This window comes from Pteropus medius, unplaced genomic scaffold (assembly GCF_902729225.1).
Source record: "Pteropus medius unplaced genomic scaffold, Ma_sr-lr_union100, whole genome shotgun sequence".
In the NCBI taxonomy this organism is placed as follows: Eukaryota; Metazoa; Chordata; class Mammalia; order Chiroptera; family Pteropodidae; genus Pteropus; species Pteropus medius.
The window spans coordinates 15,760,749-15,786,726 of NW_024350319.1; the positions used below are offsets into that span (position 1 = coordinate 15,760,749).

The 25,978-nt window shown below is 35.3% G+C and overlaps 2 protein-coding genes and 1 pseudogene across 2 annotated transcripts; 1 reads left to right on the forward strand and 2 right to left on the reverse strand.

Annotated features, from left to right (window-relative positions):
* Nucleotides 1–2,158: 2,158 nt before the first annotated feature.
* LOC120583448 (uncharacterized) lies at nucleotides 2,159–2,277 on the reverse strand (annotated as a pseudogene).
* Nucleotides 2,278–2,977: 700 nt separating this feature from the next.
* On the forward strand, nucleotides 2,978–19,003 carry RPF1 (ribosome production factor 1 homolog). Its single transcript, XM_039838699.1, has 9 exons — nucleotides 2,978–3,242; nucleotides 4,606–4,662; nucleotides 6,599–6,679; nucleotides 15,848–15,943; nucleotides 16,507–16,660; nucleotides 17,265–17,347; nucleotides 17,700–17,881; nucleotides 18,074–18,200; nucleotides 18,789–19,003. Exons 1-9 carry the CDS (start codon nucleotides 3,015–3,017, stop codon nucleotides 18,828–18,830), a joined length of 1,050 nt encoding a protein of 349 aa, XP_039694633.1. The 5' UTR covers nucleotides 2,978–3,014; the 3' UTR covers nucleotides 18,831–19,003.
* Nucleotides 19,004–19,843: 840 nt separating this feature from the next.
* Nucleotides 19,844–25,933, reverse strand: GNG5 (G protein subunit gamma 5). Its single transcript, XM_039838700.1, has 3 exons — nucleotides 25,682–25,933; nucleotides 22,435–22,578; nucleotides 19,844–20,078 (listed from the first exon to the last, which is right to left on the reverse strand). Exons 1-2 carry the CDS (start codon nucleotides 25,916–25,918, stop codon nucleotides 22,453–22,455), a joined length of 363 nt encoding a protein of 120 aa, XP_039694634.1. The 5' UTR covers nucleotides 25,919–25,933; the 3' UTR covers nucleotides 19,844–20,078; nucleotides 22,435–22,452.
* Between the last annotated feature and the right edge of the window lie 45 nt (nucleotides 25,934–25,978).

Below are 25,978 nucleotides of genomic sequence, written 5' to 3' on the forward strand. Positions count from 1 at the left end.
GCATTAGTTGACACATTTTGTTCTTTAGATTCCACATGTAAGTGAAATCATGGGGTATTTGTCTTTCAAAGAGAGCTTAAGTTTCGTTTAAGGTCAGAGTCAGCATTTGGGGAAATCAGGTCAGTTTGAGTTTTGGTTATATGACTATGAGCTTTGGTATACATGTATATTCAAACTATGGCCTCCATTTTGGTTTTTCTTTAACAGTTCTTACCTGCTTTTACTGCATGGTATAATTCATGCTCAGAAAGCATCAATATTCTGTGTGTTTGTCAAAGGGTTACATCACATTATAAGTAAAAAACTGGTATCTCACATTCTCATGTAATGAATTAATATTTTGTGCCTTTGGAATGATTTTTGTGATGTAAAGAGTTTAAGTCATATTGTAAAATAATGGATCAAATTTTCTAAATGGAATCTTGGTTATACATTTGTTTGGTTCACTGAATTCGTCTAGTGTCCCAGAGTTGTATTATAGGGTCTCTCAAATGTCAGAACTAAAATAAATAAGCAAAAAATCTTTATTAAATATTAAAAATGTTTTATTTCAAAATAATGTAAATGGGCCTTGAAAATAATGGACGATGAAGCAATTAGTGAGAAAAAGCAAATGGATAAAATGGACCTCAAGTTAAGGAGCACTCTACACTGACCATTATTCAATACTTACACTAGAATTGTGTTTTATCTTCTAAACTGTAAACTATTTGAGGGTAAACAGACATCTTTTTTTTTTCTCCACGTTTACCATAGTCTCGTACACCTAGAAGTAATAAAAATAGCTAGTTAGCATTTATCGAGTGTTTCTTTAATATGTTATTTCAATGACCTATGAGGCATTATAATTAGCCCATTTAGAGATGAAAAAATTGAGACTCAGATTATGAGATTTAATTGAGATTTCTAATGGACTGAGTCAAAATTTGAACACAGATCTGAACATAGAGCCTACTGTTTACATCATATTCATCACCCGATTCATTTATTGGTTAACATTAAATATATATTTGCTGACTTGATTCGTGCTTTTGTGAATTCTGACCATAGAAATGCTTTTATTCAACTCATACAACTATTACAAATAAGTCATGAAGGAAAAAAAGGAAGTCTCTGTGTTAAAACAGTTTATGGTCTCATTTGTATGGCACTTCTGAATAAATTTAAGATAATTATCTAAACACATTTCAGTACTATTCTGTGTTCTTATGAGAAAAAAATATATTTATTACATGTAGGGAAATAAAATATTAAGGTTAGAAGAGGGTTCCAAAATGTTTTTTTAGTCTATATTTTTTAGATAAAGGTTGGTTTGTCTCCTCCTGCTCTCTTCCTCTACCCCTCCTCCTCCTTGTTGTGTTTGATCTAATTACTCCTCTTTAAATTATATAAAATTTTATGATTTAGTGCCGTCAAACCCATATGTCAGTGATTTTTAAGCTCAACACTATTTTCATAAAATTAAAATGAAAAATATAACAAATTTAACCACTGAGGAAATATTTTCTTCTCTTGGCTTCTCATTCTCCTTTATTGGATCCTCCTTTTCTCTTCATGTGGGGCTGCTCCTTCCTCTTCCTCTTTTTTCCAGTTCACTAGCTACATTTACTATAGTGGTGTGAAAAAGTATATGCTGATGACTCCCAAATTTTGATCTCTAGACCACACCTCTCTCCGGCTGCAGAATCATATATTCCAACTGACTACTTGAAAATAACAATCAGATGACTAATAGTATCTCAAACTTAACATTTCTATAACTGAAATTTTGATCTTACCCTTCAGATTTGCTCCACCTGAAGTCTCTCCCATCTCAACTGATTTGTAGGTAACTCCATCTTTCCAGTCGCTTAGTTCAAAAGTCCTGGAATCATCCTTGACTCCTTCTCTCATACCCTTCATTCAATCATCAGGAACTTACAAAAGAATCTGATCACTTCTCACCACTTCCACCAGAGCCACTGGGTCAAGACACTGTCGTTTCTCCTCTCCTTTCATTTTGCCTCCCCTTAAGTCTGTTCTCAAAAAAAGTCTGAGTGATGCTTTTAATTTTTTTGTTTATTAGGGTAACATTGTTTTTTGTTTGTTTTTAAGGTGAAGCAACCCTTGGTTGACCTCACAGATTGCAAGGACTTTGTCATGGTACAATCCCTTTTTAAGCTTACAGAACCTGGTCTTCCTAGGTGGCCTCCCATCCAACTACTCACCAGGCCCGACCCTGCTTAGCTTCCGAGATCTCACAGGATCGGGCTTGTTCAGGGTGGCATGGCCACAGGCCTGCGTGATGCTTTTAAAATGTAAGCCAGGTCATGTCATTCCTCTTCTCAAATCCTCCAAGAGATATACGTCTCACATAAAATAAACACCAAACTCCCTTCAAAACCCTACATAATCTGCAACTCCTAACCATTTCTCTTTCCTCTCTTACTCTCCTCCTTTCTCATCTGACTCCTGGCCTTCATAGTGTTTCCCAAACATACCAGGCTTGCTACTGACTAGGAACCTGCGAGGTGTATGGTTCCTTTGCCTGGACTGCTTTTCTTAGCTTAGCGTATCTTCCCCCAGCTAACTGCATATCCTTCAAATCTTTGCTCAGTGTAACATTTAAAAGCTACAACATGCTCCTCTACTCTACCATCTTTTTATCCTCCTTTTTCCATATCGTGTATTACTTTATAGCACACCACACTATTATTCGTGAGCCCATTTTAGGTCTTTCTAGTAGAATGTAAACTCTACGGCAAAGATTGTTTTGTTCCAATGTTTTGCGGGCTCGGCACATAGAAAACACTCAATAAAGAATTCCACGAATTCATCATTTCGATATCCACACAGTTGAGCAATCCCCTTAACTTTCCTCCCACGTTAAGTTTCAGGACCATCTTAAATGGCTACAGTTCACGTGGCATTCTACATTTTTCTTTAAGCCCTCCCGCTCCCGGAAGTAAAAGCCTAAGAAAGCAGGTCAGAAAAGGAAGTTATTTCCGTTTCCGTCCAGACAAGGAGTAAACGCCATGGAGAAGGCGGGAGATAAGAGCGGCGGCAGCAGAAAGAAAAGCCTGAAACGCAAAGCCGCTACCGAAGAACTTCAGGAGGCTGCAGTTGCTGAGGATGGGGCGACGGAAAGCGAAGGCCAAATCCCGAAAGCGGCTGCTTTTCCTCCAGGTTTCAGCATTTCAGAGATTAAGAACAAGCAGCGGCGACACTTAATGTTCACGCGGTGGAAACAGCAACAGCGGAAGGTATGAGATGGAAGCGGCAGGGCGCATGCGCGATGTAGTTTGCAGGAGGTTGGGGTTTGGGGGGAGGCGTTGCAAATGCGTGATCACCCCTACCTGGGGGCCCCCGGCGGTCGTGATTAATCCGGGAGGGTAAGGTGGAGGCTCTTAGGTTCTGATCCCCTCCCTCTTCTTTTTGCCTGAGCTTTAAAAGTAGTGAAAATGATTCCCTCCTGATCTAGCTAGGAGGCAAAAGTCACTGTCTCCGCTTCGTTCCGTCTACTTGCTGTTGGTTAATTCCTAGAATCTGTAATACAGGCATTACGTAAATCCAAAACGATTCTTCTCTGATTCCTGCAGCAACTCTTACCGACATTAATACTGTAAAGTTTCTAGTAATTGTATTTACTCTTTACAGCTTTATCCTCACGTAATTCTGGGCGATAAGTAGGAGATGAACAAATAAAGTCCAAGGTCACAGTGCTCATTTGTGGTTAAATTGCAGTTGAAAGCAAACATTTGCTTATTCTTGCACATAGTAAAAGTTCGTACACATAATGCTTTTTCTGTGCCTGCCTTCTCTTATTAGACTTTTTGAGACCCTGGACTGAGTCTTATTTATCTTAAGTGCCAAAGTGCTTTTGGAATACGTAGAAGGAGCATCTAACCCTTTCTGGTGTACGAGTATGGGGGAATGATGTCCTAGAAGACTTTTGAGACTATAATTTCTCATCCGACACCTGACGGATTAAGGGTTTTATAAGCACGGGGAGGATAGGGAGGTGTAGGGGGGAAGTATTTTCTGATGTGTATCAAGCTTTCTGTTCAAAAATCTCCAGAGGGTACACATTTACAGAAAAACTATTCTAACTCACCTTGTAAATTCTCAATAATTTTAAAAGCATATTTTGATTATAAAATATATGGGTAACTAGCTATGGTTTTATTGAAAGCAACCTGAAAACTCATCTCCCATTCCCATTTATTTTTAGTACTCTCCAGGTGAAGCAACCAGCATAGCCATGGTTTTCTTTAGGATACAACTTAAGAATGTAAAACAAAACAACAAAAACTCGTTTAGATATACATTTGAACTATCACTTAATTCAAAGTTTCACAGCAAGAGATAAACTTGATGAAATTGTAAAATATTCAAACTTGCCAATTTAGGGTTTTTTTGTTTTTGTTTTTTTTAAGGAGCAAGATCTTTGTTAAATGTTATTGATTGGCCAGCCTATTTGTTTTACAATAGCTTAGGTATGAAAATCTATGCCAGCATGTTTATTTTAATACAAAGATTGCTTAGTGTTAAGTGTTCATAGTTTTAGTAACTTGTGGTTTCACTATGTGTTTGTGATATAACTAGTGGTTTCTCAATTTTTTTTAGGAAAAGTTGGCAGCTAAGAAAAAACTTAAAAAAGAGAGAGAGGCTCTTGGCGATAAGGTAAATAAAATTTTTAGCCATCTGCTTTCTATCTTATATTAAGGAATGTTCCCTGATATTTATGTTGAATGACTTTCTTTTAAAATTTATTATGAAATATTTCAGATGTACAAAAATATTATGACAAACCCCTCTCTACCCTTTACCTAACTTAAGAAATAATGCATTAGCAAATAATGTTCAAAGCCCCTTTTGGGCTTCCTTATTGATAACCAACAATGCATGAAATTGCTCTTTCTTTTTTCCCATGCACTTCTTTATTACATTTACTATACATGTTTGTGTCTCTAAACAATAAACACAATGGTGATCTTTTGCATGTTTTTAAAGTTTCATATAAATGGTATGTGTACTTCAACTTACTTATTTTACTTAACTTTATGACTTTAAGAGGCAGAAACACATCTCCCTGACTTTGGGAATGGAGAAGCTCCCTAATTTAAGCCTCTAGCTGGAGTTTTAGTGACTTGAAGCAAAGGCAAAGCTGGGGAAAAGCAGGACAGGGCCTAGTCTGTTGTAGAGTTGAGTATGTAAGATGAGAACTGACACAGAGGGTATGAATCCGTGAAGAGTAAGAATGGGGAGTAGAAAGAAGATGAGATGCCTGGATAGATTATGGCAAAGAAGAGAGCAAAGATAATGCATTTAGAAAGGATTTGGCTATTTTTGTGGTATTGATCAGAGGTGAAATCTTTCTATCGAAACATTTTAAAAGAACTACTAAATACTTCCACACTATTGCATAGCTAATTTATTTTCATTTAGTTTTATTGTATTTATAGTTAGTTCAAGGTTATGATTTATATTTGCAAAATTTTAAAAACATGCAACTCTCCTCCCTTCCATCTCTCAACATGAGGTACCAAGTAAGGATAAGTGTTTTTGAAGAAAGGAAAAATATAAAGACTTTACACAAAGAAACACTGCTTTTTCATGCAGTCTCTCAATAGTATTAGTTTAAATAACATGACATTGCCAATATTACACTACTTTGACTTGCAAAATCTTATCAAGCAATGTTAATCTCTATTTAACTCTCAGCGATTAGTCAATTACAGCAAATTAATATGCTGATCATCATTTGAAAATATCACTGTTCTTATTTTTTGGACTGAAAGATGACTTCCTAGATCCAGCTCCTTCAAAAAATTATTTAAAACCTAATATTTATTTCATAGAGTAATAAAAAATAAAATCCTAAATAGTTCATCAGCTCATATTTCTTCATATCTCTGCTACTGTCCATATATTTTGAATTTGTTTTAGTTAGTATATGCTTACAATTCTATGTTCCTCTTCTTTACCATTTCATTTACAGCTTTTTTTTTTTAATAAGCTGAGTATGCTTGATTGCTGGTTCTCACAGTATTCCATTATGTTGAAATGCCTAGTCATTACCATGTTGTTGGACATTTGCCCTCTTTTCTATTCATTTCTATTAACAATAGTAATATTACATATTTCTTTATGTAAATTGCTCTCCCCTTTCGTTCTTTACCATAAATCCCCCAAACTAGAATTACTAGTTAAGCAGATAGAAACAGATTTATAGCTTTTGTTATATATTTCTGAATAGCTTTCTGGAAGTATTAGAACAAAGCTACATGTATATATGCTTTTGTAATTATTTTCATTTTGTTATTTTTCTTCTTAACGGATAGTTATTTTGATCTCAGTTTCTTCTCTCTGTTTCTTCTGTCTGGTTTTAAGCCATTTCATCCAATGTTAGCAATTCTTTCAGTATGTATATGTTTCTGCTTAGAGAGTTAAAAAGCCTTTTAATCAATATTGTTAAGGTTGTTGTAGCAGTACATTGAAATAAGGAACAGATAGAGTTTTGGGATTGTTTGCAGATTTCTGTTATTATTCCCTAACCATAATGCAAAATTATTTATGTAAAATGCTTTTACAACTTAATCTTTTGTCTTTTACTTAGGCTCCGCCAAAGCCTATACCCAAGACCATTGACAACCAGCGAGTGTATGATGAAACCACAGTAGACCCTAATGATGAAGAGGTAATGTTAGAAGTCTTAAGTAAATTTGGATGACCACACTTGATAAATTATCTGTTCATATGTTGACATACTGGCTTGTGAATTGTATAATGGACTGATTGAGCTATAATGTTGGCAAAATATCATATTTGCTCTAGATTATTTAATACTTAAATTTCCCAACAATGCTATGGGAAAGTGATTTATTTTCTAGAAATGTATTATATTTTATGCTTAAACTTTTTTGTCATTTAATATCTTTTATAGTACTTTTTTATATCATTTGATAAGCATTTCACATACTATAGAATTTTATAGTATTTGTTAGACATTTTGATAACTATTTGGTGGAGGTTTTTTGTGTCCTTATAAAACTCTTGGTTTCAAAATAACCTACTTTTCACATTTTCTCTTTAGTTTACAACAATACAGTGAGAGAATGGCAGTTTTTAAAACTTTGTATATAATTTTTAAATTTTGTACAGGAAACTTGGTTTTGTTTGCTTTCAAACAATGTTTTTGTCAACATTCTTTCACATATCTCCTGGTATACTCATTCATTCATTCAGTTAGTCTTCCACCAAGTGGTTATTGATTGCCTGCTATCTATTGGGATCTTTTTAGGGACTTGGGATCCATCAGTGCACATGGGATGTATCAATACACAGTGCTTACACGTATACACACAGAATTTCTGCCCACCTAGAGCTTATATTCTAGGAAGAGAGACAAACAATGAACATAATAAATAAATTATATGTTAGTAGGTGTAGGTTACTAGAATTAACAAATGGGATGAAAGAGATTTAAGACTACCTGGAATAGAGAGCTTGCAATTTTATATGTATAGAAGTTTGTATGTGTATATACATTTTATTTATTTTGACATAATTTCAGACTTAATAGAAAAATAGAAATTTATATATACCCTTCACCCAGATTTCCTAAATGTTAAATTGTACCACATTTGGCTTTCATTTATATCCTCTCTGAAATGCTTGAGAGTAAGTGGCAGACATGAAGCCCTTTTACTCCTATATATTTTAGTGTATTTTACCTATAAAAGTGTTTTTTAAATAAGCACAATGTACAGTTATCAAAATCAGAAAATTAATATTGATATACAATATTATCTAATCTATAAAGGTTATACAGATGTCACCACTTTCCCAAGGATGTCATTTTTAGCAAAAGAAAAATCCAGGCTCATGCATTTCACTCCATTATGACTCTAACCTCCTTTAATTTGGAACAGATCCTCAGATGGTTTTTGCTCTTAATGACATTGACATTTTTGAAGAGTACAGTCCAGGTACTCTTGTATAATGTCACTAAACATGAGTTTGATGTTGCTCATGATTATATTCAGTTTATGTACTTTTGACTACAGATGTGATGTTATTTTCGGTGCCTCTTACTAGGAGTCACGTTGTTGATTTTCCTATTACTGGTTGTGTTAACTTTCATCACTTGGTTAAAGTGTCTGACAGATTTCTTCATCACAGTTACTATTTTTCCCTTTGTAATTAATAAGTATTTGGGGGAGTGGATACTTTAAGATTACATAAATGTATGTTACTCTTCAAACTCACCCAAGATTTTGCAATTACAAATAATTTTTTCTAGTCTGATAGGTGATAAATTTATCCTAGTGTAGTTTTAATTTGATATTCTCTTGTTATGAAGGGTTGAACATCTTTTTTTAATCATTTATTTGTTCTTGTCTCTTGCCCATTTTTCTGTGGGTTAGGGTTGCAGTTTCATACACAGTGGTCAAGGTACATGTTATTGAGCAGATGATCTTTTAGCAAAGACTTACTTGAAGGATACAAAGAAATTAGCCATCTTTGGGTGAAAAGTACTCCAGAATGGGGCAACAACCAGTGCAAAAGCTCTAAAGCAGGAGTATGCTTAGCATGTTTTTGAGGAACAGTAAAGAAGCCCGAGTAGACAAACTAGTTTAGGAAGCTGCTAAAGTAATCCAGGAAAGAGATGATGATGATGATGATGATGATGATGATGATGGTGGTGGTCATGGCAGTGTTGAGAATTGATCTGATTCTGAGTTGGTTTTTTTTCCCCTGGGTATATTTTGAAATTAGAGCTACTTGAATTTCTTGATCAATTGGATATGGGGATATGGGATATGACAGAGAATTCAAAGATGGTATATTGAGTTTTTTAGCCTGATCAATTAGAAGGATGAATTGTCATTGATGAGATATGACTGGAGATAGATAGAGGATCATAGACATACAGGGGCTACATATATGTAAAAGATTCCCTAAATATTTACCTAGGGGAAAATTTGTTGAATCATGGGGTGTGTAAATGTTCAACTTTCCATGATAGTGCCAAAATGTTTCGCAAAGTAGTGGTGGTGTTATTTTGCACTCCCATAGTATAAGAACAATGTTCTTGGTCGTCCACATTCTGACCAATGTTTGGTATATTCAAACTGGTGATAAAGGGCTAACTCATTGTGGTTTGAGTTTGCATTTCCCTGATTTTTAACGTGATTGAGCATCTTTTTATGTATGTACTGTGTTTTTGGTAATGATATGCCAAGCTTATGTCTTTTGCCCAAATTTTCTGTCCTGTAGTGTATTTTACTGATTTGTAAAACTTCTCTTTATAGTTTGGATGCTAATCCTTTATATATGTTATAAGTATCTCCCAGTTTGTGGTTCTTTTTACTCTGTATGCCTTTTGATGAACAAAAGTCCTTAACATAGATTTTAAACTTTAAATATTTAATGTTTTTTTGTCATATTTGAGAAATTTTCCCGTGATCATAAGTTCTCATGTTTTTCTTCCTAAAATAATTGAAGAGTTGCCTTTCACATTTACATACTTAATCATCAGGAATTGATTTTTCTGTTTGGTGTGAGAAAAGAAACCAATTTCTTTCTTCTCCTGCCAGTTCTCTTCCCCCTACCATATATACGACTTTCCCTTGCACCATTTTTAGAGTAGTGCAACCTTTCCCCAAAGTGAATTGTAATGCTGTATCATATATCAAGTATCCATACATGCTTGGCCCTTTTCTGTGCTTTCTACTTGCTTGGTCAGTTTGTCACTGTTATCACTTCTTTACATTTTTAATTATTTAGCTTCATGATAAGTTTTGATACCTGTTAAGGGCAAGATGTCCCTCCTCAACCCCATCCTCAAATCCCTCTCTTCAAGTGTGTTCTCTTCTTGGACTTTAGGTCTTCCATATAAAATTATATATTGCACTAAAGTAGATTTAGGTCTTTAAATACTTAAAATGTATTTCAATGAATTTCATAATTTTCTTCATATAAGTTTTACACATAAATTATTAGAGCTATTCCTGGTTATCTTTTTTCTTATCAATGTAAATCATATCTCTTTCAAAATTGTTTTATTTGCTAATTTATAAAAATGCAGTTGATTTTTAGATAGTGATCTTCTAACCAGTAGTTTATCAAATTCATTTCTAATAATTTGTCTGAATATTGTTTTCATGTTTAGGTAAATCTTTTGTTTTTTACTTTCAATCCATTAGGTTGTTTTTTGTTTTTTTTTTTTCCTTTCTCATTTTTATGCTGACTAGAACCTCTAGCATGTCAAATAAATAGAAAAGGCACTGGTGGCATCCCGATTTTAAAGAGAATATTTCTAATGTGTCATCATTAATATTTGTGATACATTAATGATATAGTCTTCTTATGAATTAAGGAAATTCCATTTTTCTTTTTTTGCTGATTTTATTTATCATAAATGAATGTAGAATGTTATCGATGCTTTTTCTGCAAACATTGAGGTAATTAATCACTTTTTCTGCCAGTAGCGAGATGAGTGAACGGGTTTCTTTTCTTACACTAAAGTAGTAAATGAAATAGATTTTCTAATATTAAACCTCTTTGAATTCTTGGGATAAATCCAGTTTAGTTATGTTGTTATATCTTTCTTTTATACATTGTTTTTGTTTGTTAATACTTTGCTAAGAAATATACACCTGTGTTCATGGTGAGATTGTAGTAATGTCCCCTTTTCATTCCTAATCTTTGAGCTTTTCACCAAAGATATATCTATTTTGTTATTTTTTTCAAACTGCTTTTTTCTTTGATTTTACCTATTGAATCTTTGTTTTCGAATTCATTTATAGCTTACTTTCTCTTTATTCTTTCTTTGTTTCTGCACTCGAGTGTATTCTGTTTTTATTTATTTGATTGATTTTTCATCTTTTCTAATATAAGAGCAGTTAAGGCCACAAAATTCTCTCTAAGTACCATTTTTGGTATATCCCACAACTGTTAAGATGTGTTCTTATCATTATTGTTCAAATCTTAATATCTCTCTTAATAGAAGAGTTGATATCTTATAATTTCATTAGTTTTTTGCTTGATGTATGTTTTTTATTTAGTTTTCCCCCAAATCCCTATTTCTTTTCTTCCACCTACCTAGGGTTTCATTTGTTCTTTTCCTAGCTTCTTAAGATGAAAGATTATTGATTTTATACTTCTTTCTGTCTAATACAAGCACTTAAGCTGTTTTTTCCCCTGAGCACTGCTTTAGCAACATCCCATAAATTTTGTTATCTTTTTTGTTTTCATTTCCATTCTGTTCAAAATATTTTCTAATTTCCCTTGATTTCTTCATCTTGTTGATTTTTAAAATGTGTGTTAATTTCCAAATATTTTAGGATTTCCCAGATTTCTTTCTGCTGTTGGTTTCTAATATTTTATTGTGGTTGTGGAATGTACTTTTAGTCTTTTTCAGTTAAAGAGAGTGTTTTATGTGCTAGCATATTTATTTTGGAGAATGGTCTCCATGTGCCCTTGAAAAACATATGTATTGTGCTGTTATAAGAGTTGTTTCAAGTTGATTGTATTGTTCATGTTTTCTATATTGATGAATGTCTTTCTAGTCATATCAGTTACTGAGAGAGTATTGAAATCTCCAGCTATAATTATTGAATTGTTCATTTCTTCCATTCCCCTTCCTGTCTTTTTGGGAGTTCTTATGTTAGGTGCATATACGTTTATAATGATTATACCTTTCTGGCGTAATTTTTTCTCCATGCTTTTATTTTCAACCACTTCGTGTCTTTGAATTTAAAGTGTCATGTACAGAAAGCATATGGTTGGATGTTGCTTTTCTATTCAGTCTGAAAATTAAAATTACTTTTGATAAAGATATGCATTTGCCTTTTTTTATATTAAATTTTTTTTTCAATTATAGTTGGCATACAATATTATATTAGTTTCAGGTGTACGACATAGTGATTAGACATTCATATTACTTAAGAAGTGATCACTCTGATAAATCTAGTACTCATCTGACACCATAGTCATTACAATATTATTGACTGTATTCCTTATATAATACTTTACAGCCCCACGACTGTTTTGTAAATATCAATTTGTACTTCTTAATCCCCTCCCCTTTTTAACCCACTCTGCAATGCCACTTCCATCTGGCAACCTTCAAAATGTTCTCTGTATCTATGAGGTTATTTCTGTTTTATTTTGCTCTTTTGATTCTACATTTAAGAAAAATCACATGGCATTTATCCTTCGCTGTCTGACTTACTCCACTCAGTACAATACCCTCTAGGTTCATCCATGTTGTTGCAGATGGCAAGATTATTTAATGGCTGAGTAATATTTAATTGTATATGTGTACCACCTCTTCTTTATCCATTTATCCATTGATGGACATTCAGGTTACCTCCATATCTTGGCTCTTGTAAATAATACTGCAATTAACATATGGATGTACATGTCCCTTCAAAGTAGTATTTTGGGTTTCTTCAGATAAAAACCCAAAAGTGGGATTACTGGGTCCTTTTTTGTCTCTTACTATAACTTTTGTTTTAAAGTTTATTATGTCTGGTATAAATATTGCTAGTCCCAGATTTTTTTTTTCCATTTTCATTTTCATAAAATATCTTTTTCCCTTTACTTTCAGTCTGTGTGTGTCTTTCAATCTGAAGTGAGTCTCCAGTAGGCAGCATATGTACGGGTTTTGTCTTCTTATCCATTCAGCTCCCCTATCTTTTGATTGGAGCATTTAATCCTTTCTAATTTGAAGTAATTGTTGATAGATGTGTAGTTATTGCCATTTTTTAAATCACATTTTTAATCTTTTCATCTTCCTCGAGAAATCTCTCCAGCATTTCTTATAATACTGGTTTGGTGAAGAACTCCATTAGCTTTTTCTTGTCTGGGAAGCCGTTCATCTGTCCTTTGATTCTAAATGATAGCTTTGCTGAGTAATCTTGGTTGTAGGTCCTTGCTTTTCATCACTTTGAATATTTTGTACTAGTCCCTTCTGGCCTACAAAGTTTCTGTTGAGGAATCAGCTGACAGTCTTATGGGAGCTCCCTTGTAATTGTCTATCACTTGCTGCTTTTAAGATTCTGTCTTTAAGCTTTAGCACTTAATTATGATGAGTCTTGGCGTTGGCCTCTTTGGGTTCATTTGGTTTAGGACTCTCTGTGCTTCCTGGGCTTGTATGTGTCTGTTTCCTTCACCAGGTTAGGGAAGTTTTCCATCATTATTTCCTTAAATAGGTTTTCAGTTCCTTGCTCTCCTTCTCTCTTCTGGTACCCCTATGATGTGAATGTTGGTATATTTGATGTTGTCCCAGAGGCCCCTTAAACTGAATTCTCATGTTTTTTGGATTCTTTTTTCTTGTTGCTGTTCTGATTGGGTGTCTTCTACCTTATCTTCTAAATTGTTGATTCAGTCCTACAAGGGAGATCCCATAAGACCGTATCAGCTGAGGTTGTGGGGACTTCTTTTCTTGGTACTGAAACCCCGGACTAGGGAGCCCAGTGTGGGGCCGGGACCCCTTGCTTCTTAGGGGGACCTCCACAACCCAGATATCTCTCCTGATTCTCAACTACTGTACATGGTTGTGGGACCAGCAGATTTCACATCTCCGCCCCTCCTACCAGTATCAACGTGGTCTCTTATGTATGTTACCAGTTGTAGGACCTCTGTTCAGCCAGACCCCAGGCAATTCCCAATAATGGTTGTTCCATAGTTTAGCTGTAATTTTGGTGTCGTTGTGAGAGGAGGCAAGGACAGTGTCTACCTACTAGGCCATCTTAACCCTGCCATTTTCCTTTTTTCCACAACTTACATCTTTATATATTTTTTGTTCCTCAACTGTTTCCTTTTTTATTAAATATTTTTAATATGCTGTTTTAATTCTTCTTGATCTTTTAAGCTATATATATTTTTTAGTAGTTTCTTTAAGAATTACATCATGCACCTTTAATACCATCTACTTCAAGTAAATACACAATTCTAGTAAAACATAGCAAGTTTACACTTGCTATGTAGCTTCATTTCCTCCACTATTGCTCATGCTGTTATTGTCACATATACTACTTCTGTTTATGTTGCAGATCTAGTGTTGTAATTACTGCTTTAAACAATCTTTTGTTTTTAAAGATATTAAGAGTCTACACAAACACAGTCTTATGTGTTTATCTTCATATTTACCGTTTTTTCTTTCCTTCCTCTGGATTCAAGTTACTATCTAGTGTCATTTTCTTTTAACTTGTAGGATTTCCTTAAGTCTGTTTTTATATCAGGTCTAAATAGCAGTTACCTGTTTTTATGTGAAAATGTACTTATTTTGCCTTCATTTTTTAAAGATAATTTTGTAGACTATAGAATCCTTGGCTTTTTTTTTGTATTTTGAATATATTCCATTGTATCGTGACCTTTATTATTTCCCCTGTACATGATTTATTTTTTCTAATATTTTTCAAAATTTCATCTGATTTTGGTTTTTAGCAGTTTGACTCTGATGTGTTTAAGTAGTGTTCTTTCATTTTATCTGACTTGAGTTTTGTTGAGCTTGGAGAGCCAAGTTTTTCATCAAATCTGGAGATTTTTCAGCAATTATTCCTTCAACTATTTTTTTCTGCTCTTTTCAAACCTTTCATTTTGGGACTCCCTTTCACACACTGCTGAAATAGTTAACATTGTCCTCCAAATTTCTCCAGCTTTGCTTCTTTTTCTGTGATTGATTGCTCTGTTCTGCAGACTGGATATTATTTATTAGTCTCTTTTCTAGTTCATTGGCTTTTCTGCCATTTCAGATCTTCTATATCCATATTTTCAATTCCTTGAGTATTTTTATTATAGCTGCTTTAAAATTTTCACTAAATTCAACATATAGGCCTACTCAATTTTTATTGAGTGCTTTTTTTCTGATTATAGGTCATTCTTGTTTCTTTGCTTATCTGATGTTTTTGGTTGAAAACTGGACATTTTAGACAACATATTGCACTAACTAGACTTATTTTTAAGGGTTATTGGCATTTTTTGTTTTAGTAACTTGCCTAGAACTAAACTGTGGGCTCTGTCTCCTTAATAGCACCATGTCTCTACGTATTTTTTGTTATTTTTAACCTAACTCCCTAGAGATTTCCCCTGGGTTTGTAACACTTAATATTCAGTTAGTGATTTAGATAGAGGTTGTGTTGAGATACCTTGAGTCACTAAGACATACATAGCTTCTGACAAGCTGTGTGTGGGTTGAATGTATTTAAAGTTGCAGCCAGTGCTTAGGTCTCCCTTGCTGCTCGTGTGCTCTGGATTCTCAGATGTCTCATGTGTAGTTTAGCTGTCAGCTAGGGATTTGTGGAAAGATTATGTTGCCTCTCTATGGCTCTTTCTCTTCCAGAACTCTTAAATTTCTGGCTCCTTTAAATTTCCACACTTACTCTAAAATGGGCCTGTAACCTTTGACTGGGGTTTACACACATACCCACCCATGCTCCCAACCTGAATTGAGTCCACCACCTCTGGATTCAGGGTCATTGGTTCTTAACATCAGACCTGAAGTTGGTAAAGTTACTGTTTTCACCAGTTAGGTTGATGCGGGAAATGGAGTAGCTCCAGGCAAGATTCCTGATACTCCTGGCTATAGCTGTACCATTTTTTTTCCAAGAATGTACCTCAGTCTGTATCCTGAAATTGTTTTTGACATTTTTTCCAATTTTATACTTGTATTTCTATATAAAGGAAATCACCCACTTCTTTGTGTTGCCATTAATGTAAGTCCCTCCTAGGCCTTCTTTAAATCCTCTATCAGTTAGGAAATCACTAATCACTATCATAGAATCCTTCTAGAACTACTTTTAAAATTTTGGTCTAGTAGCATATTTGATGTAAAATTTTCTCTTTCTGTTCTCAGGTTGCTTTTGATGAAGCTACAGATGAATTTGCTTCTTACTTCAACAGACAAACTTCTCCCAAGATTCTCATCACAACATCAGATAGACCTCATGGGGTAATAAATACATTAATCAGTATAGTTCTTAAATTCCTAATTTTATTTTATTAGTCTATTTAAAAGAACTCAGTTCACAAGAGTTAAATTATTAGTAATTCCCTTAGATAATGCTATGAATAGGTTAAATAAAATGTTATACTGGTGAAGCAATATAGGTTCACTAAGCATGATTCTTCAGCATACGGTTTTCATCTTCAACACTATTAACATTTTGGGCTAGATAATTTTTTGTTATAGGGGTTGTCCTGTTCATTATAGGATGTTCAGCAGTATCCCTGGCCTCTATCCACTAGAATACCAGTACTAGCCATCCCTGAACTCATTATCACCAAAAATGTTTCCAGACATTGCCAAAGGTCCCCTAGTGGAGCATAATCACCACTTGAGAGCCACTACTTTTAGGATGATCAGCCTTAAGTACAGGATGAAACACTGTTCAGATTTTCTTCTTTCCTTGGCCTTGCTCTCTATTACTAACATCATTATACCTTTCCTTATAAATATATATCACCTAAGATTTTTATTTTTACTTTTGAGGATTGTTGTTTTTTGTTTTACAGAGAACAGTACGACTCTGTGAACAGCTATCCACAGTTATACCAAACTCACACGTTTATTACAGAAGAGGACTGGCTCTGAAAAAAATTATTCCACAGTGTATCTCCAGGGATTTCACAGATCTGATTGTTATTAATGAAGATCGTAAAACACCAAGTATCCTTTGTTTTTTAAGGACTCCTATTTTACATGGTTTGTGTTAAAAATTAGCAATAACAAAACATTTTTGTACAGTGCAGATACTTAGGAGCTGATCTTTGGATTCTGTAGTTTGCTTTTGACACAAACCACAATTTAGTGGGAATATTCTAGAAAGGATTAAAGCCTTGATTTAGGTCATAAGAAATGACTTTTACCTCTCTTAACCCCTTAAGATACTATTTTTTCCAAAGTGCAAATGATGCAGGAATACTTTTGGCTGTGCCTCATGAAGTTGAGCCTGTGATAAATTTTGGGTGGGGGATAAAAAGAATTCAAATATTTAATGATAATCTGCTATGTGGTAGACATGCTGTTAAAACAAATCTGTCTTCCAAGAGCTAATGGATTAGTTGGAAATAAAGGCATTTATATGGCTACAACTCAAATAAGTGACAAGTTTGGCATATGGCAAGACAATTTCACTCCCCCAGAGGAATACCTGTACCCCGCTGTTCACCTAGCTACATATTTCAGGAGCCTGTGGGCATACAGAGGACCAATTTAAACAGTTTTAAGATTTAGGTTACAGAGTTCAGTGTGATCTTAGCTTTATGAACAGATGGATTAATTCTGAGTCACTTGCCAAGTGGCCCAACTGCTCATTTTAAAATGAGCAGTGTTCGTCTGCGTAAAGAAATTAAGGTAAGTTTTATGCTTTCCTTGATTGGCAGTGGTCTCACAGTATTTGCTTAAATAGATGCTGTTACTGATTGATTTTAATAATGGTATTTGCTTTCCTCATTAAAGCAAGTTTTATATACTGACAGTTTTCTTGTGAGACTTGTAATTGAATTATGGCGAATAGGCAATAGCCCTTCATTACTTTCTTTTTGGTACATCCATGGCACATTAAAATACTTATTTCGTGAATTTTGATAAGCCATCTGGTTGTCATTAAAATTACTTAAAAATTTTCAAATTTGTCACGTATATTAAAAAACTTAAAAATTATGATAGTTTTGCCAATTAACATGATTTTTCATAATTTTTGTAGAGAAGAGGCAAAGACCCCACAGAACACATACCTGAAATAATTCTGAATAATTTTACAACACGGCTGGGCCATTCTATTGGAAGGATGTTTGCATCCCTCTTTCCCCATAATCCTCAATTTATTGGAAGGCAGGTTGCCACGTTTCACAATCAACGGGATTATATCTTCTTCAGATTTCACAGGTGAGGAAGATACTTTAACTTCTTGGACTTTGACTTCAATCATGAAATATATTTTTAACATAAGCCTCATTTCTAATATATTGTGACAGGTATTATAGATGAAAAGTAAATTATCTTTTGGACCCTGTCATTAATTGTAAGTAAATAAGTTGGGTTTATGCAGACTAATTTCCTTAACTTTTAATTTTAAAGATACATATTCAAGAGTGAAAAGAAAGTGGGAATTCAGGAACTTGGACCACGTTTTACCTTAAAATTAAGATCTCTTCAGAAAGGAACCTTTGATTCTAAATATGGAGAATATGAATGGGTCCATAAGGTATGTGCTCACTCTCTGAGAAGCCATTTAGATGATTTTAAAGGTATGGAATAAGAAAGCATGTATACTTTTTGAGTGTTTATACCTTAATAAGTTATAATTCTGAATTTCTTTCCCACGAACTAGAACGAACCATTCTCTGATGTAGCTTTTGGGTCTGGTTCTTCTGAAGTATCCTAACAATCAAGTTGTTCTCAAAGTGAAGCCAGCAGCATCACTTAGGAACTTGCTGGGCAACAGACTTATTGAATCTGCAACTTAGGGAGCAGGCCCCAGAAATGTGTTTATAAGCCTGTATTACCCTGAACTATTGGTGCATGCTTGAACTACTGTGTACAATTTTTGTAGAAGTTTGGAGATTATCTTAAATCATAAATGAAAACTTCATTATTTTAAAACATTCTTTTTTCTAGAAAAGTTATCCACTTAAGTGTTACTTTTAAAATTTTATATATATTACTCACATATATTGGAACTGTAACTTTAGGTACCTTTCATATTAGACCTAATAACTGTTCAGTCTTCAGAGACAGTTTTTTAGCAGCTACCCATGAATTGTTTACTAACTTTTTTCCTCCTAATTTTCAGCCCCGGGAAATGGATACAAGTAGAAGAAAATTCCATTTATGAAGTACTGAGAGAATAGTACTGGATTTTGCTGAATGGGCCTACCTTGAAATTGTGAAAGAAGACCCTTTTCAAAATGGCATTTGCTGATTTTATAAACCTTGTTTATGTCTAGACAAATTGCCACTTACACTGCTGTAGAAAATACAAATAAAAGTCATTTTGGTAAAAGTTTAGAAGTTGCAATATAGGTTTCCTAAAATTTAATTATTTTATTTTTGGTTAACTGTGAATAACAAGTTGGAATCAAGATTCAAACTAACTTTCCCATTTGCACTTTCATGGAACATGTGGGCTAGAGAAAAATACAATGCTTGGTGGATTATTGTGTAACCAACTCACTGGTTTTCTACCAGATTAATCTTGGATCTGGCAGAGTTTTAAACTCCATTTCCTGAATGAGTAGAGGACAGGTTTATGGTGGGATGTTTTAACATTCCCTTAAGCCTTTCAGAGAGGTAAAAATTTTAAAGCCAAATGGTTTACCAAGAACTTAAAGCAGGGTTGCAAATTATAGAAGTTAATCTTTGGTTCCTTTTTTCTTGCTACTTTGTGCCTCATTACATTATACTGTAGTACTCTAGTCAAGAATGGTCTTCAATTCTGAAGTTTTTCTTATGTCTTACAATAGAATTCTTACATCCAGTTTTTCTCTACTATCCTTATTAGGAGAGCCATCTGTTATGAAGTAAATAACTTTTAAGGTGTAATGGTAATAGGTATAATGGTAATACCCCTACAAAGGAATTTTAGAAATATCTATTAAAACAAAGTTAACCCTAAAAATACTCATGAATAGAAACTAGTATTATTAACAGCCACTTTCTGAGCCTTAAAATAACAAAAGTTAGCAACTTACCTTTATTTCTCTAGCAGTCTTGCAAATATATGCCATAAAGTTATGTGAGAAAAGTTGGCAGAACAAACTAAAAACGTAACCCATAATGACAATGAGAAAATTGTCATTTATCTTAGGTGCTCAAAACAAATAAATACACTGTATTTAATAACAATAATTAAGCAAAAAAATTTTAATACTAAGTATTTTATTGTAACTGCCAGTGTGTATAAAATAATTACCCTTGTGAAATAGAAATTCATGAAAATTCAGAGAGGTAGATGTTAAGGACTGACAAAAGCAGAAGTTTGTGTATAGTATGGCACGTGTTACAGGCATAAGCTTTTTGTACAAGCTTCAAATTTAGCTCTCCTTTGAATATTCACTGGTTCATGAAAAGTGGTTTAGAAAACCTGAAATGGAAAAAAAAAGTGAATTAGGCTAAAGTGTCAAAGAACAATAGTTTTTCTGAATAGCAATACATCTTGCATTACTTTTTAGGGCATTTATCTAAATGTCAGTTTATAAAGTACTTTCAATTAAACCTATTTTTAAAAAAAGACATGTCATAAGGTTTCTAGAAACAAATGAGAATTAAGATGAGAAAAGACTATGGTGTAAAATGTAACTTTCTCTTAATTTTCACAACCACTCTAAAGTATGTGTTATTTATGGTTTATAAACAGATTTAAAGATTTATTTGCCAAGATCATCGCCAAAATACACTCTGTATCTTAATAAAAAAAAGGTTAATATAAAAATCTTGAGGCTGAGAAAAATCAGAAGACCCCCTAGAAAATGAGCAGTAGTATGGGGAGAGCAATTTAGCAATATCTACTAAGGTAGAAGGTGCAATCACACTTCTATTTACCTAAATAAACCTATTCACAAAGTAAAATGTGTACATGGATAATGACTAGTGATGTTTGAACAGCAAAGAACTAGAATAGCCTAAATGCAAATCAACAGAGGAATGGATTTTAAAAAACCCCAAGGTTTATATATGACGTTTTTAAAAAGCAGAATGAAAAACTACATACTATGATCCTTATTTTTAAAAACTAATATTCTCTTAAAAGGAAATACCTGTTAACAATGGTTATTTCTAGGTATGTTGATCATAGTAATTTTTGTTTTCCTTGAACTATCCTGTTGCAAAATTACCTGTGCTTTCTAAAATATATAAAAACCGTATGTTTTTAAAAACTATGAGTTTAAAGACAATGTAGATTCTTTGCATCCATGCCACTCACGTGGGCTTACAACCACCAGCAACAGTTAACCTGGTAGGCTGTAAGATACGCAGCATGTACTTCGGAACTCCTGAATTACAATTTGCATTTTAACAAAGTGATTTATAGATACATTCAAATTTGAGAAAAAATGCTTTTACATCAAAATATTTTCCTAGCCCAGTGTTTCAAATCTTAATATCCACAAAGCTTTTATTATACTGCCAGGATTAATAGCCATTATTTTACTTTGAAATCTGGGTTATTCCAGCCGTATTTATAACATTAAGTCATTTAAATACTGTAGACTTCTGTGAAATGTAGACTCCTATTAACAGCCAGTTAAGAAACCAGGCTTCTTATCAGTATTTTATATCAAATAAAACTATTCTGTAAAGTGAATATAACTGGAACAGAGATTTAAAAGGATCTTTAATAAACCATAATATGAAATTTCCAACAACTGCCATGTAGAATACTGCCAGAAGCAAGGAACCTATTAAACTTAAATATGAAGGAGCTAGAGTATTAAAAAGAATTACTTCCTTATGAAGAACCTGTTACTCAAAGGTGGTGTTTTTGTCCCCTGGTGCTTCAAAAATCTTAACCAACTTAACCAATTATTGTATTTACTGGAAACATGCTGTACTTATACAGACTTCCTGGACACTCCCAAGTCTACAAAGCTTAATTAGGGAGGGCACAACTGTGTACCACGGTATTTTAGGAAGCAGCTTCCTGGACTTTGAGGAGTTATTCTGTTTGTAAAGGTTGTGTGCCATAGCAAAGTCTTCGTTGTTTTTTTTTAAAGCACTATTAGTTTAAGGTTGTTTCTTAGGTCTCTAGGGAGCACCCTGACTACAGGACTATGGATTTTTAAAGGATAGCACCTTTGGATTACATTTTAAATTATTGGTAGCATATTTTTGGTCACATCTCTTTTGGACTAACAGGTTTTTGCACACAGTGACATTTGATCTGGACGGTACAGAATAAAATATAGAAGTCACCTTATTCAACTATTTCATTTTCTGTTACATTCAAGACTCTTCTAATTCTTTCCTATGCTCCCCTATAGCTGGGTTCTATGAGAGCAATAAAATCAGAAGTAGTCCAAAGCAATTGGCAGTACTTTAGAAGTCTCCATAAACATTGCAGATTTTTAAAAAACTGTCTATCTGCTAGGTACACAAAAATTAAACTAGCATTTAAGGATCCCCAAACACACCATTAGGCCAATGTTATGAAAAGTAACATGGCTTGTCACAAAAATGGAATTTTCTAGTAACTAATATCCTCTTTATGGTTATTACATCCTATTTAACCTTCCTTATGGTAAAAGAGAAACAACCTTTGTGACTACTCAATCAGTAAATTTCATCAATCCTCACTTCCTCACAAAACAAAAAGACTGGAAACTTGTGCCAAACAATACTGCTGGGATATCTTACACAATCTGTAAGTGCTACAAAGAAAAAGACTTGACCAGTTATTCCTGCTGTGTGGGGTTTTGTTATTTTAATATAAGGAAACTTACCTCCAAAGATTAGTTTCACTACAAAAAGGAACAGACTTTTTGGGGTCTGAAGGGATTTGTACTTGAAGAGACTCCAGTCAGCAGGGGGTCATGTTGAGCATTCTGCAGACAGAATTGTTTCAAATCTGCAGCAGCCTGGGAAACCTGTAAATAACAAAGGGTAGGGGGGAGTGGGAGGTTGTGAGAATATTTTAAGTTTTCTCAAATCTTTCAAAATACCTGCAACAAACACCTCTTAAAACGACTTCACTAAGCAGCCTGCCTTTAAGAAATTATATGTGCCTTAAATGCGATTTAATAATTTTTATATGTGTATGCAATACCATTCCAACAGGACTTAAGGAACTTCTATGGCTTTATATTTTGTTTATATCCTGTATTATTTAAATATCTATTTGTGTATATCCTGGGTAAGGTGATGCAGGACACAAAAACAATGAAGTGAATGGTTCAGATGTAGAACATGAATGACTAAAAGATGCCCCAAATGAATAAAATATCTTAAATCTTGAATTGAGGTTTTAGGAAGATGGGGAAAATAATTATTTATTCTCAGTTTTAACTACCCCCAAGGTGAGTGAGAACAACTGTCCAGTCCAGCTGGGGTACCTGGCCTTTGAAGGGGGGTTAAAAGCACCAGAGATGCTCTCTATATCAAGAAATCCTGCAGTTTACCACTGTACCCGACATTAACTGATAAAAAGCTCCATCAACCTGAGATGAATCTAGACTCTGCTCTCAATCTATATGTATGTTTGGCTTATACAACAGTCCAGGGTAATGATTTCCACAGGTTTATTTAGCAACTGTGTAAAAAAGTAGTTTTAAAATACCTGGTACCAAGTACTATGACAAATGATCACCCTGCTCCCTCCTCCCCCAAAAGGCATAGAGCTAAAGTAAGGGAATGAGGGGTTCATGTTTCACAATCTTATAACTTGATTCTGTTCACATTAACCAACACTAAGAATACAGTATCTGTTAATTTTCTGCCTTAAGTGTGTAAGTAAGCTCCAATTTAACTCCCTTTCACAAACTGCTCAATCACCACTATGTGCCAAATATACTTTTAGACACTGAGAATACTAACAGCAGCCCAGGTCTCTGCTGTTACAGAGCTGACAATTCAGAGGAAAAGAGACAAGGTCCTCTGCAGAAAAAAGAGTGACTTCTTAGACTGTGACCTCTGGGAAGGTGTCTCTGAGGTGACATTTAAACATTTCAATGATACGAAATCCAGCCAAGTAACCTTCCGTGAGAAACCTATCAATGAGAATTCTGAGCAGTGGGGAAAATAGACCAAGGCTCAAACTAAATAAGATGCCAATCTATAAGGCAGTGTAATAATCATCATCCAGGAGGCTGAAACCCCTACAATCCTGGCATAATTATTGGTGCCCTCATTTACTCTCAAAAGTGTCCTGGTTGGCAATAGGTGTATGGTCACCCTACATGTGGGAGAATTTGTAAAGCATCTGATAATTTCTATCAGTTGTACTCAAATATAAACAGTAAATGTGAGCTAGTTTAAAAATATCTCCCCTAAAAAAGCAGTCATGGATAAAATAGATGCACAAAATGAAATTGAATTAACCACATTTTGCAACTCATCTAAAGAAAAGCTGATTTAAGGTTGCAAGGTGAGATCCCCACCCCCACACTCCTAGCTACAGCCTAAACGTCACATTAAACACTCTTAAATCTGAATCACTAATGGTGGCTTTAATAATCTCGACCAGAAGTCTCCTAAAGAATTAAGTATAGGAAGCAGATGTCATGTTGCATAGTTATTGGAGGGGCTATGATTTTCATAATAAAGCCCTCAAAGTACTTTAGTCTGAGACTGTATCTCATTTTCTTTGGAGAGTAGGGCCAAGTAACCCTACCTAACACTTATTGCATTCAACGAGCATTTTTTTTCTTTCCTGGGCCACTCCAATCTATGATAAAGGCACACTTGAATGATAATGTAATGGTTGGTAAAGCAATATATGATTTCAAATTTCATCGTTAAATCTAGCCAAGACGAACCATAAACTACTGGAATGAGGTTAAGAATCTGGAGATTAGAGAAATGGATTCCAAACAGCAATGAAGTCTACAGGACGTCTTAAAGGACAGGAAAGGAGGGGAATCCCACATGAAGAATGACGAGAATTTCCCTTCTCTCCTGAGGTGAAGACAACTAAGTTAGGTGCCTGACATTTCTTTTTAAGGAAGTAGGTAAATGAGAGACCATCTTACTCCACAAAACATTTCAGGGAGAAGTAAAGACTACCCTGATGAGTACAGAATCAAATCATCTCACAAACTGGCTGCTTCTTTAAACAGAGTACCTGATATTTATTCTCCTCTGTTTCTTCTAATTACGAATGTTTAACACGCGAGCTGACCTGCCCCCGAAAGAAGCCAATTCACTTAGATACTGAACAGCACTAGAATGTCAGGTTGTTATATCAACACACTCGAAAGGCTTTTTCCCCAAAGTAAATAACCCAAGAAAATGTCAATGTCAACCAGACGCCAAAATAAATAAGGCTGGTCCACCCTAATCTAATCATTCTCAGGTATGCGGATCAGGAGATAACCCCAAGGTCTGATCTCAGCAACTGCCAAATCGGTATGAAATGCAAGCTTTGTACGAGACTGTACTCCTTCAACACCGGGGACGTTTCAAGAACAAACATGCTTCTTTAACCTATAGTTTAAGTTATGCAAGAATTCGTTCTCAAGTACGTGCTCGGTGGATGAAAGGAGCTGGAGATAAAAATCTACTACTAAAAGAAGTAGGTCTGGAAAGTTGACATAGAAAAAAAATACGTTAGTTCTGAATCGAAAGTCGGATAAAACCTTCGTCCAGGGATGAGAAATGGTGGAGGCTGGTAGAGAGGGGCGGGAAGGGTGCAGACGGCTCGCGGAGGAGCAGCTGTTGTTGGCCAGGCCAGCCATGGAGTCACTGCGGAGGGAGGGAAAGTGGGAGGAAGAGCCGGAATGCGGAAAGCCGCTGTTCAGTGCAGGCGCCAGCCCGCTTTGGAAAGTTCTGGGGCGGAAGGACGCACTAACTGGCCCCGCAAACCACAGCGCCCACCCGCGCCGCTTCGTCTCTAAAGCTGGGCGCGCGTCGTCCCCAGGAGAATCGCGTCGCGCCCGCCCCAACCAGCTCCGGGCTGGATCCCATCCGCCGCCGCCGCCGCCGCCGCCTCTGCCTCGGTCTTCCCCTTCCCCGCGGCCGCCCGCCCCCGCTCACCTTCACGCGGTTGAGCCCAGCCTCTAGCCGGAGCTGCTGAACCACCTTCTTCATAGCGGTGACGCTGGAAGAACCAGACATGGCGTACGCGGGAGCCGGGCCGATGTGTCGGTGGTGGGTGGCTGGGTCGTCGGTCCGCGGGGCCAGACGGCGGGGCAGCGTAGGGAGGGGCGGGGCTCGGAACTTTGTCTCTAAGTTTCCGGTTCTTCGCCCAGCGGCTCCGCCCTCGGCGCGCATGCGTGCCCTCCTCCGCCAGCAGTTTAGCTCCCCGCGGGGGCGGACCACGAGCCGGAGGGA

Bases quoted from the DNA above. Each gene is read 5' to 3' on its own strand.
- RPF1 (XM_039838699.1), top strand. From the start codon at position 3,015: ATGGAGAAGGCGGGAGATAAGAGCGGCGGCAGCAGAAAGAAAAGCCTG. The intron at 3,243-4,605 runs GTATGAGATGGA...AATTTTTTTTAG, and splicing joins GGAAACAGCAACAGCGGAAG to GAAAAGTTGGCAGCTAAGAA. The intron at 15,944-16,506 runs GTAATAAATACA...TTTGTTTTACAG, and splicing joins CATCAGATAGACCTCATGGG to AGAACAGTACGACTCTGTGA.
- GNG5 (XM_039838700.1), bottom strand. From the start codon at position 25,918: ATGCGCGCCGAGGGCGGAGCCGCTGGGCGAAGAACCGGAAACTTAGAG. The intron at 22,579-25,681 runs GTGAGCGGGGGC...TGTTATTTACAG, and splicing joins CTGGGCTCAACCGCGTGAAG to GTTTCCCAGGCTGCTGCAGA.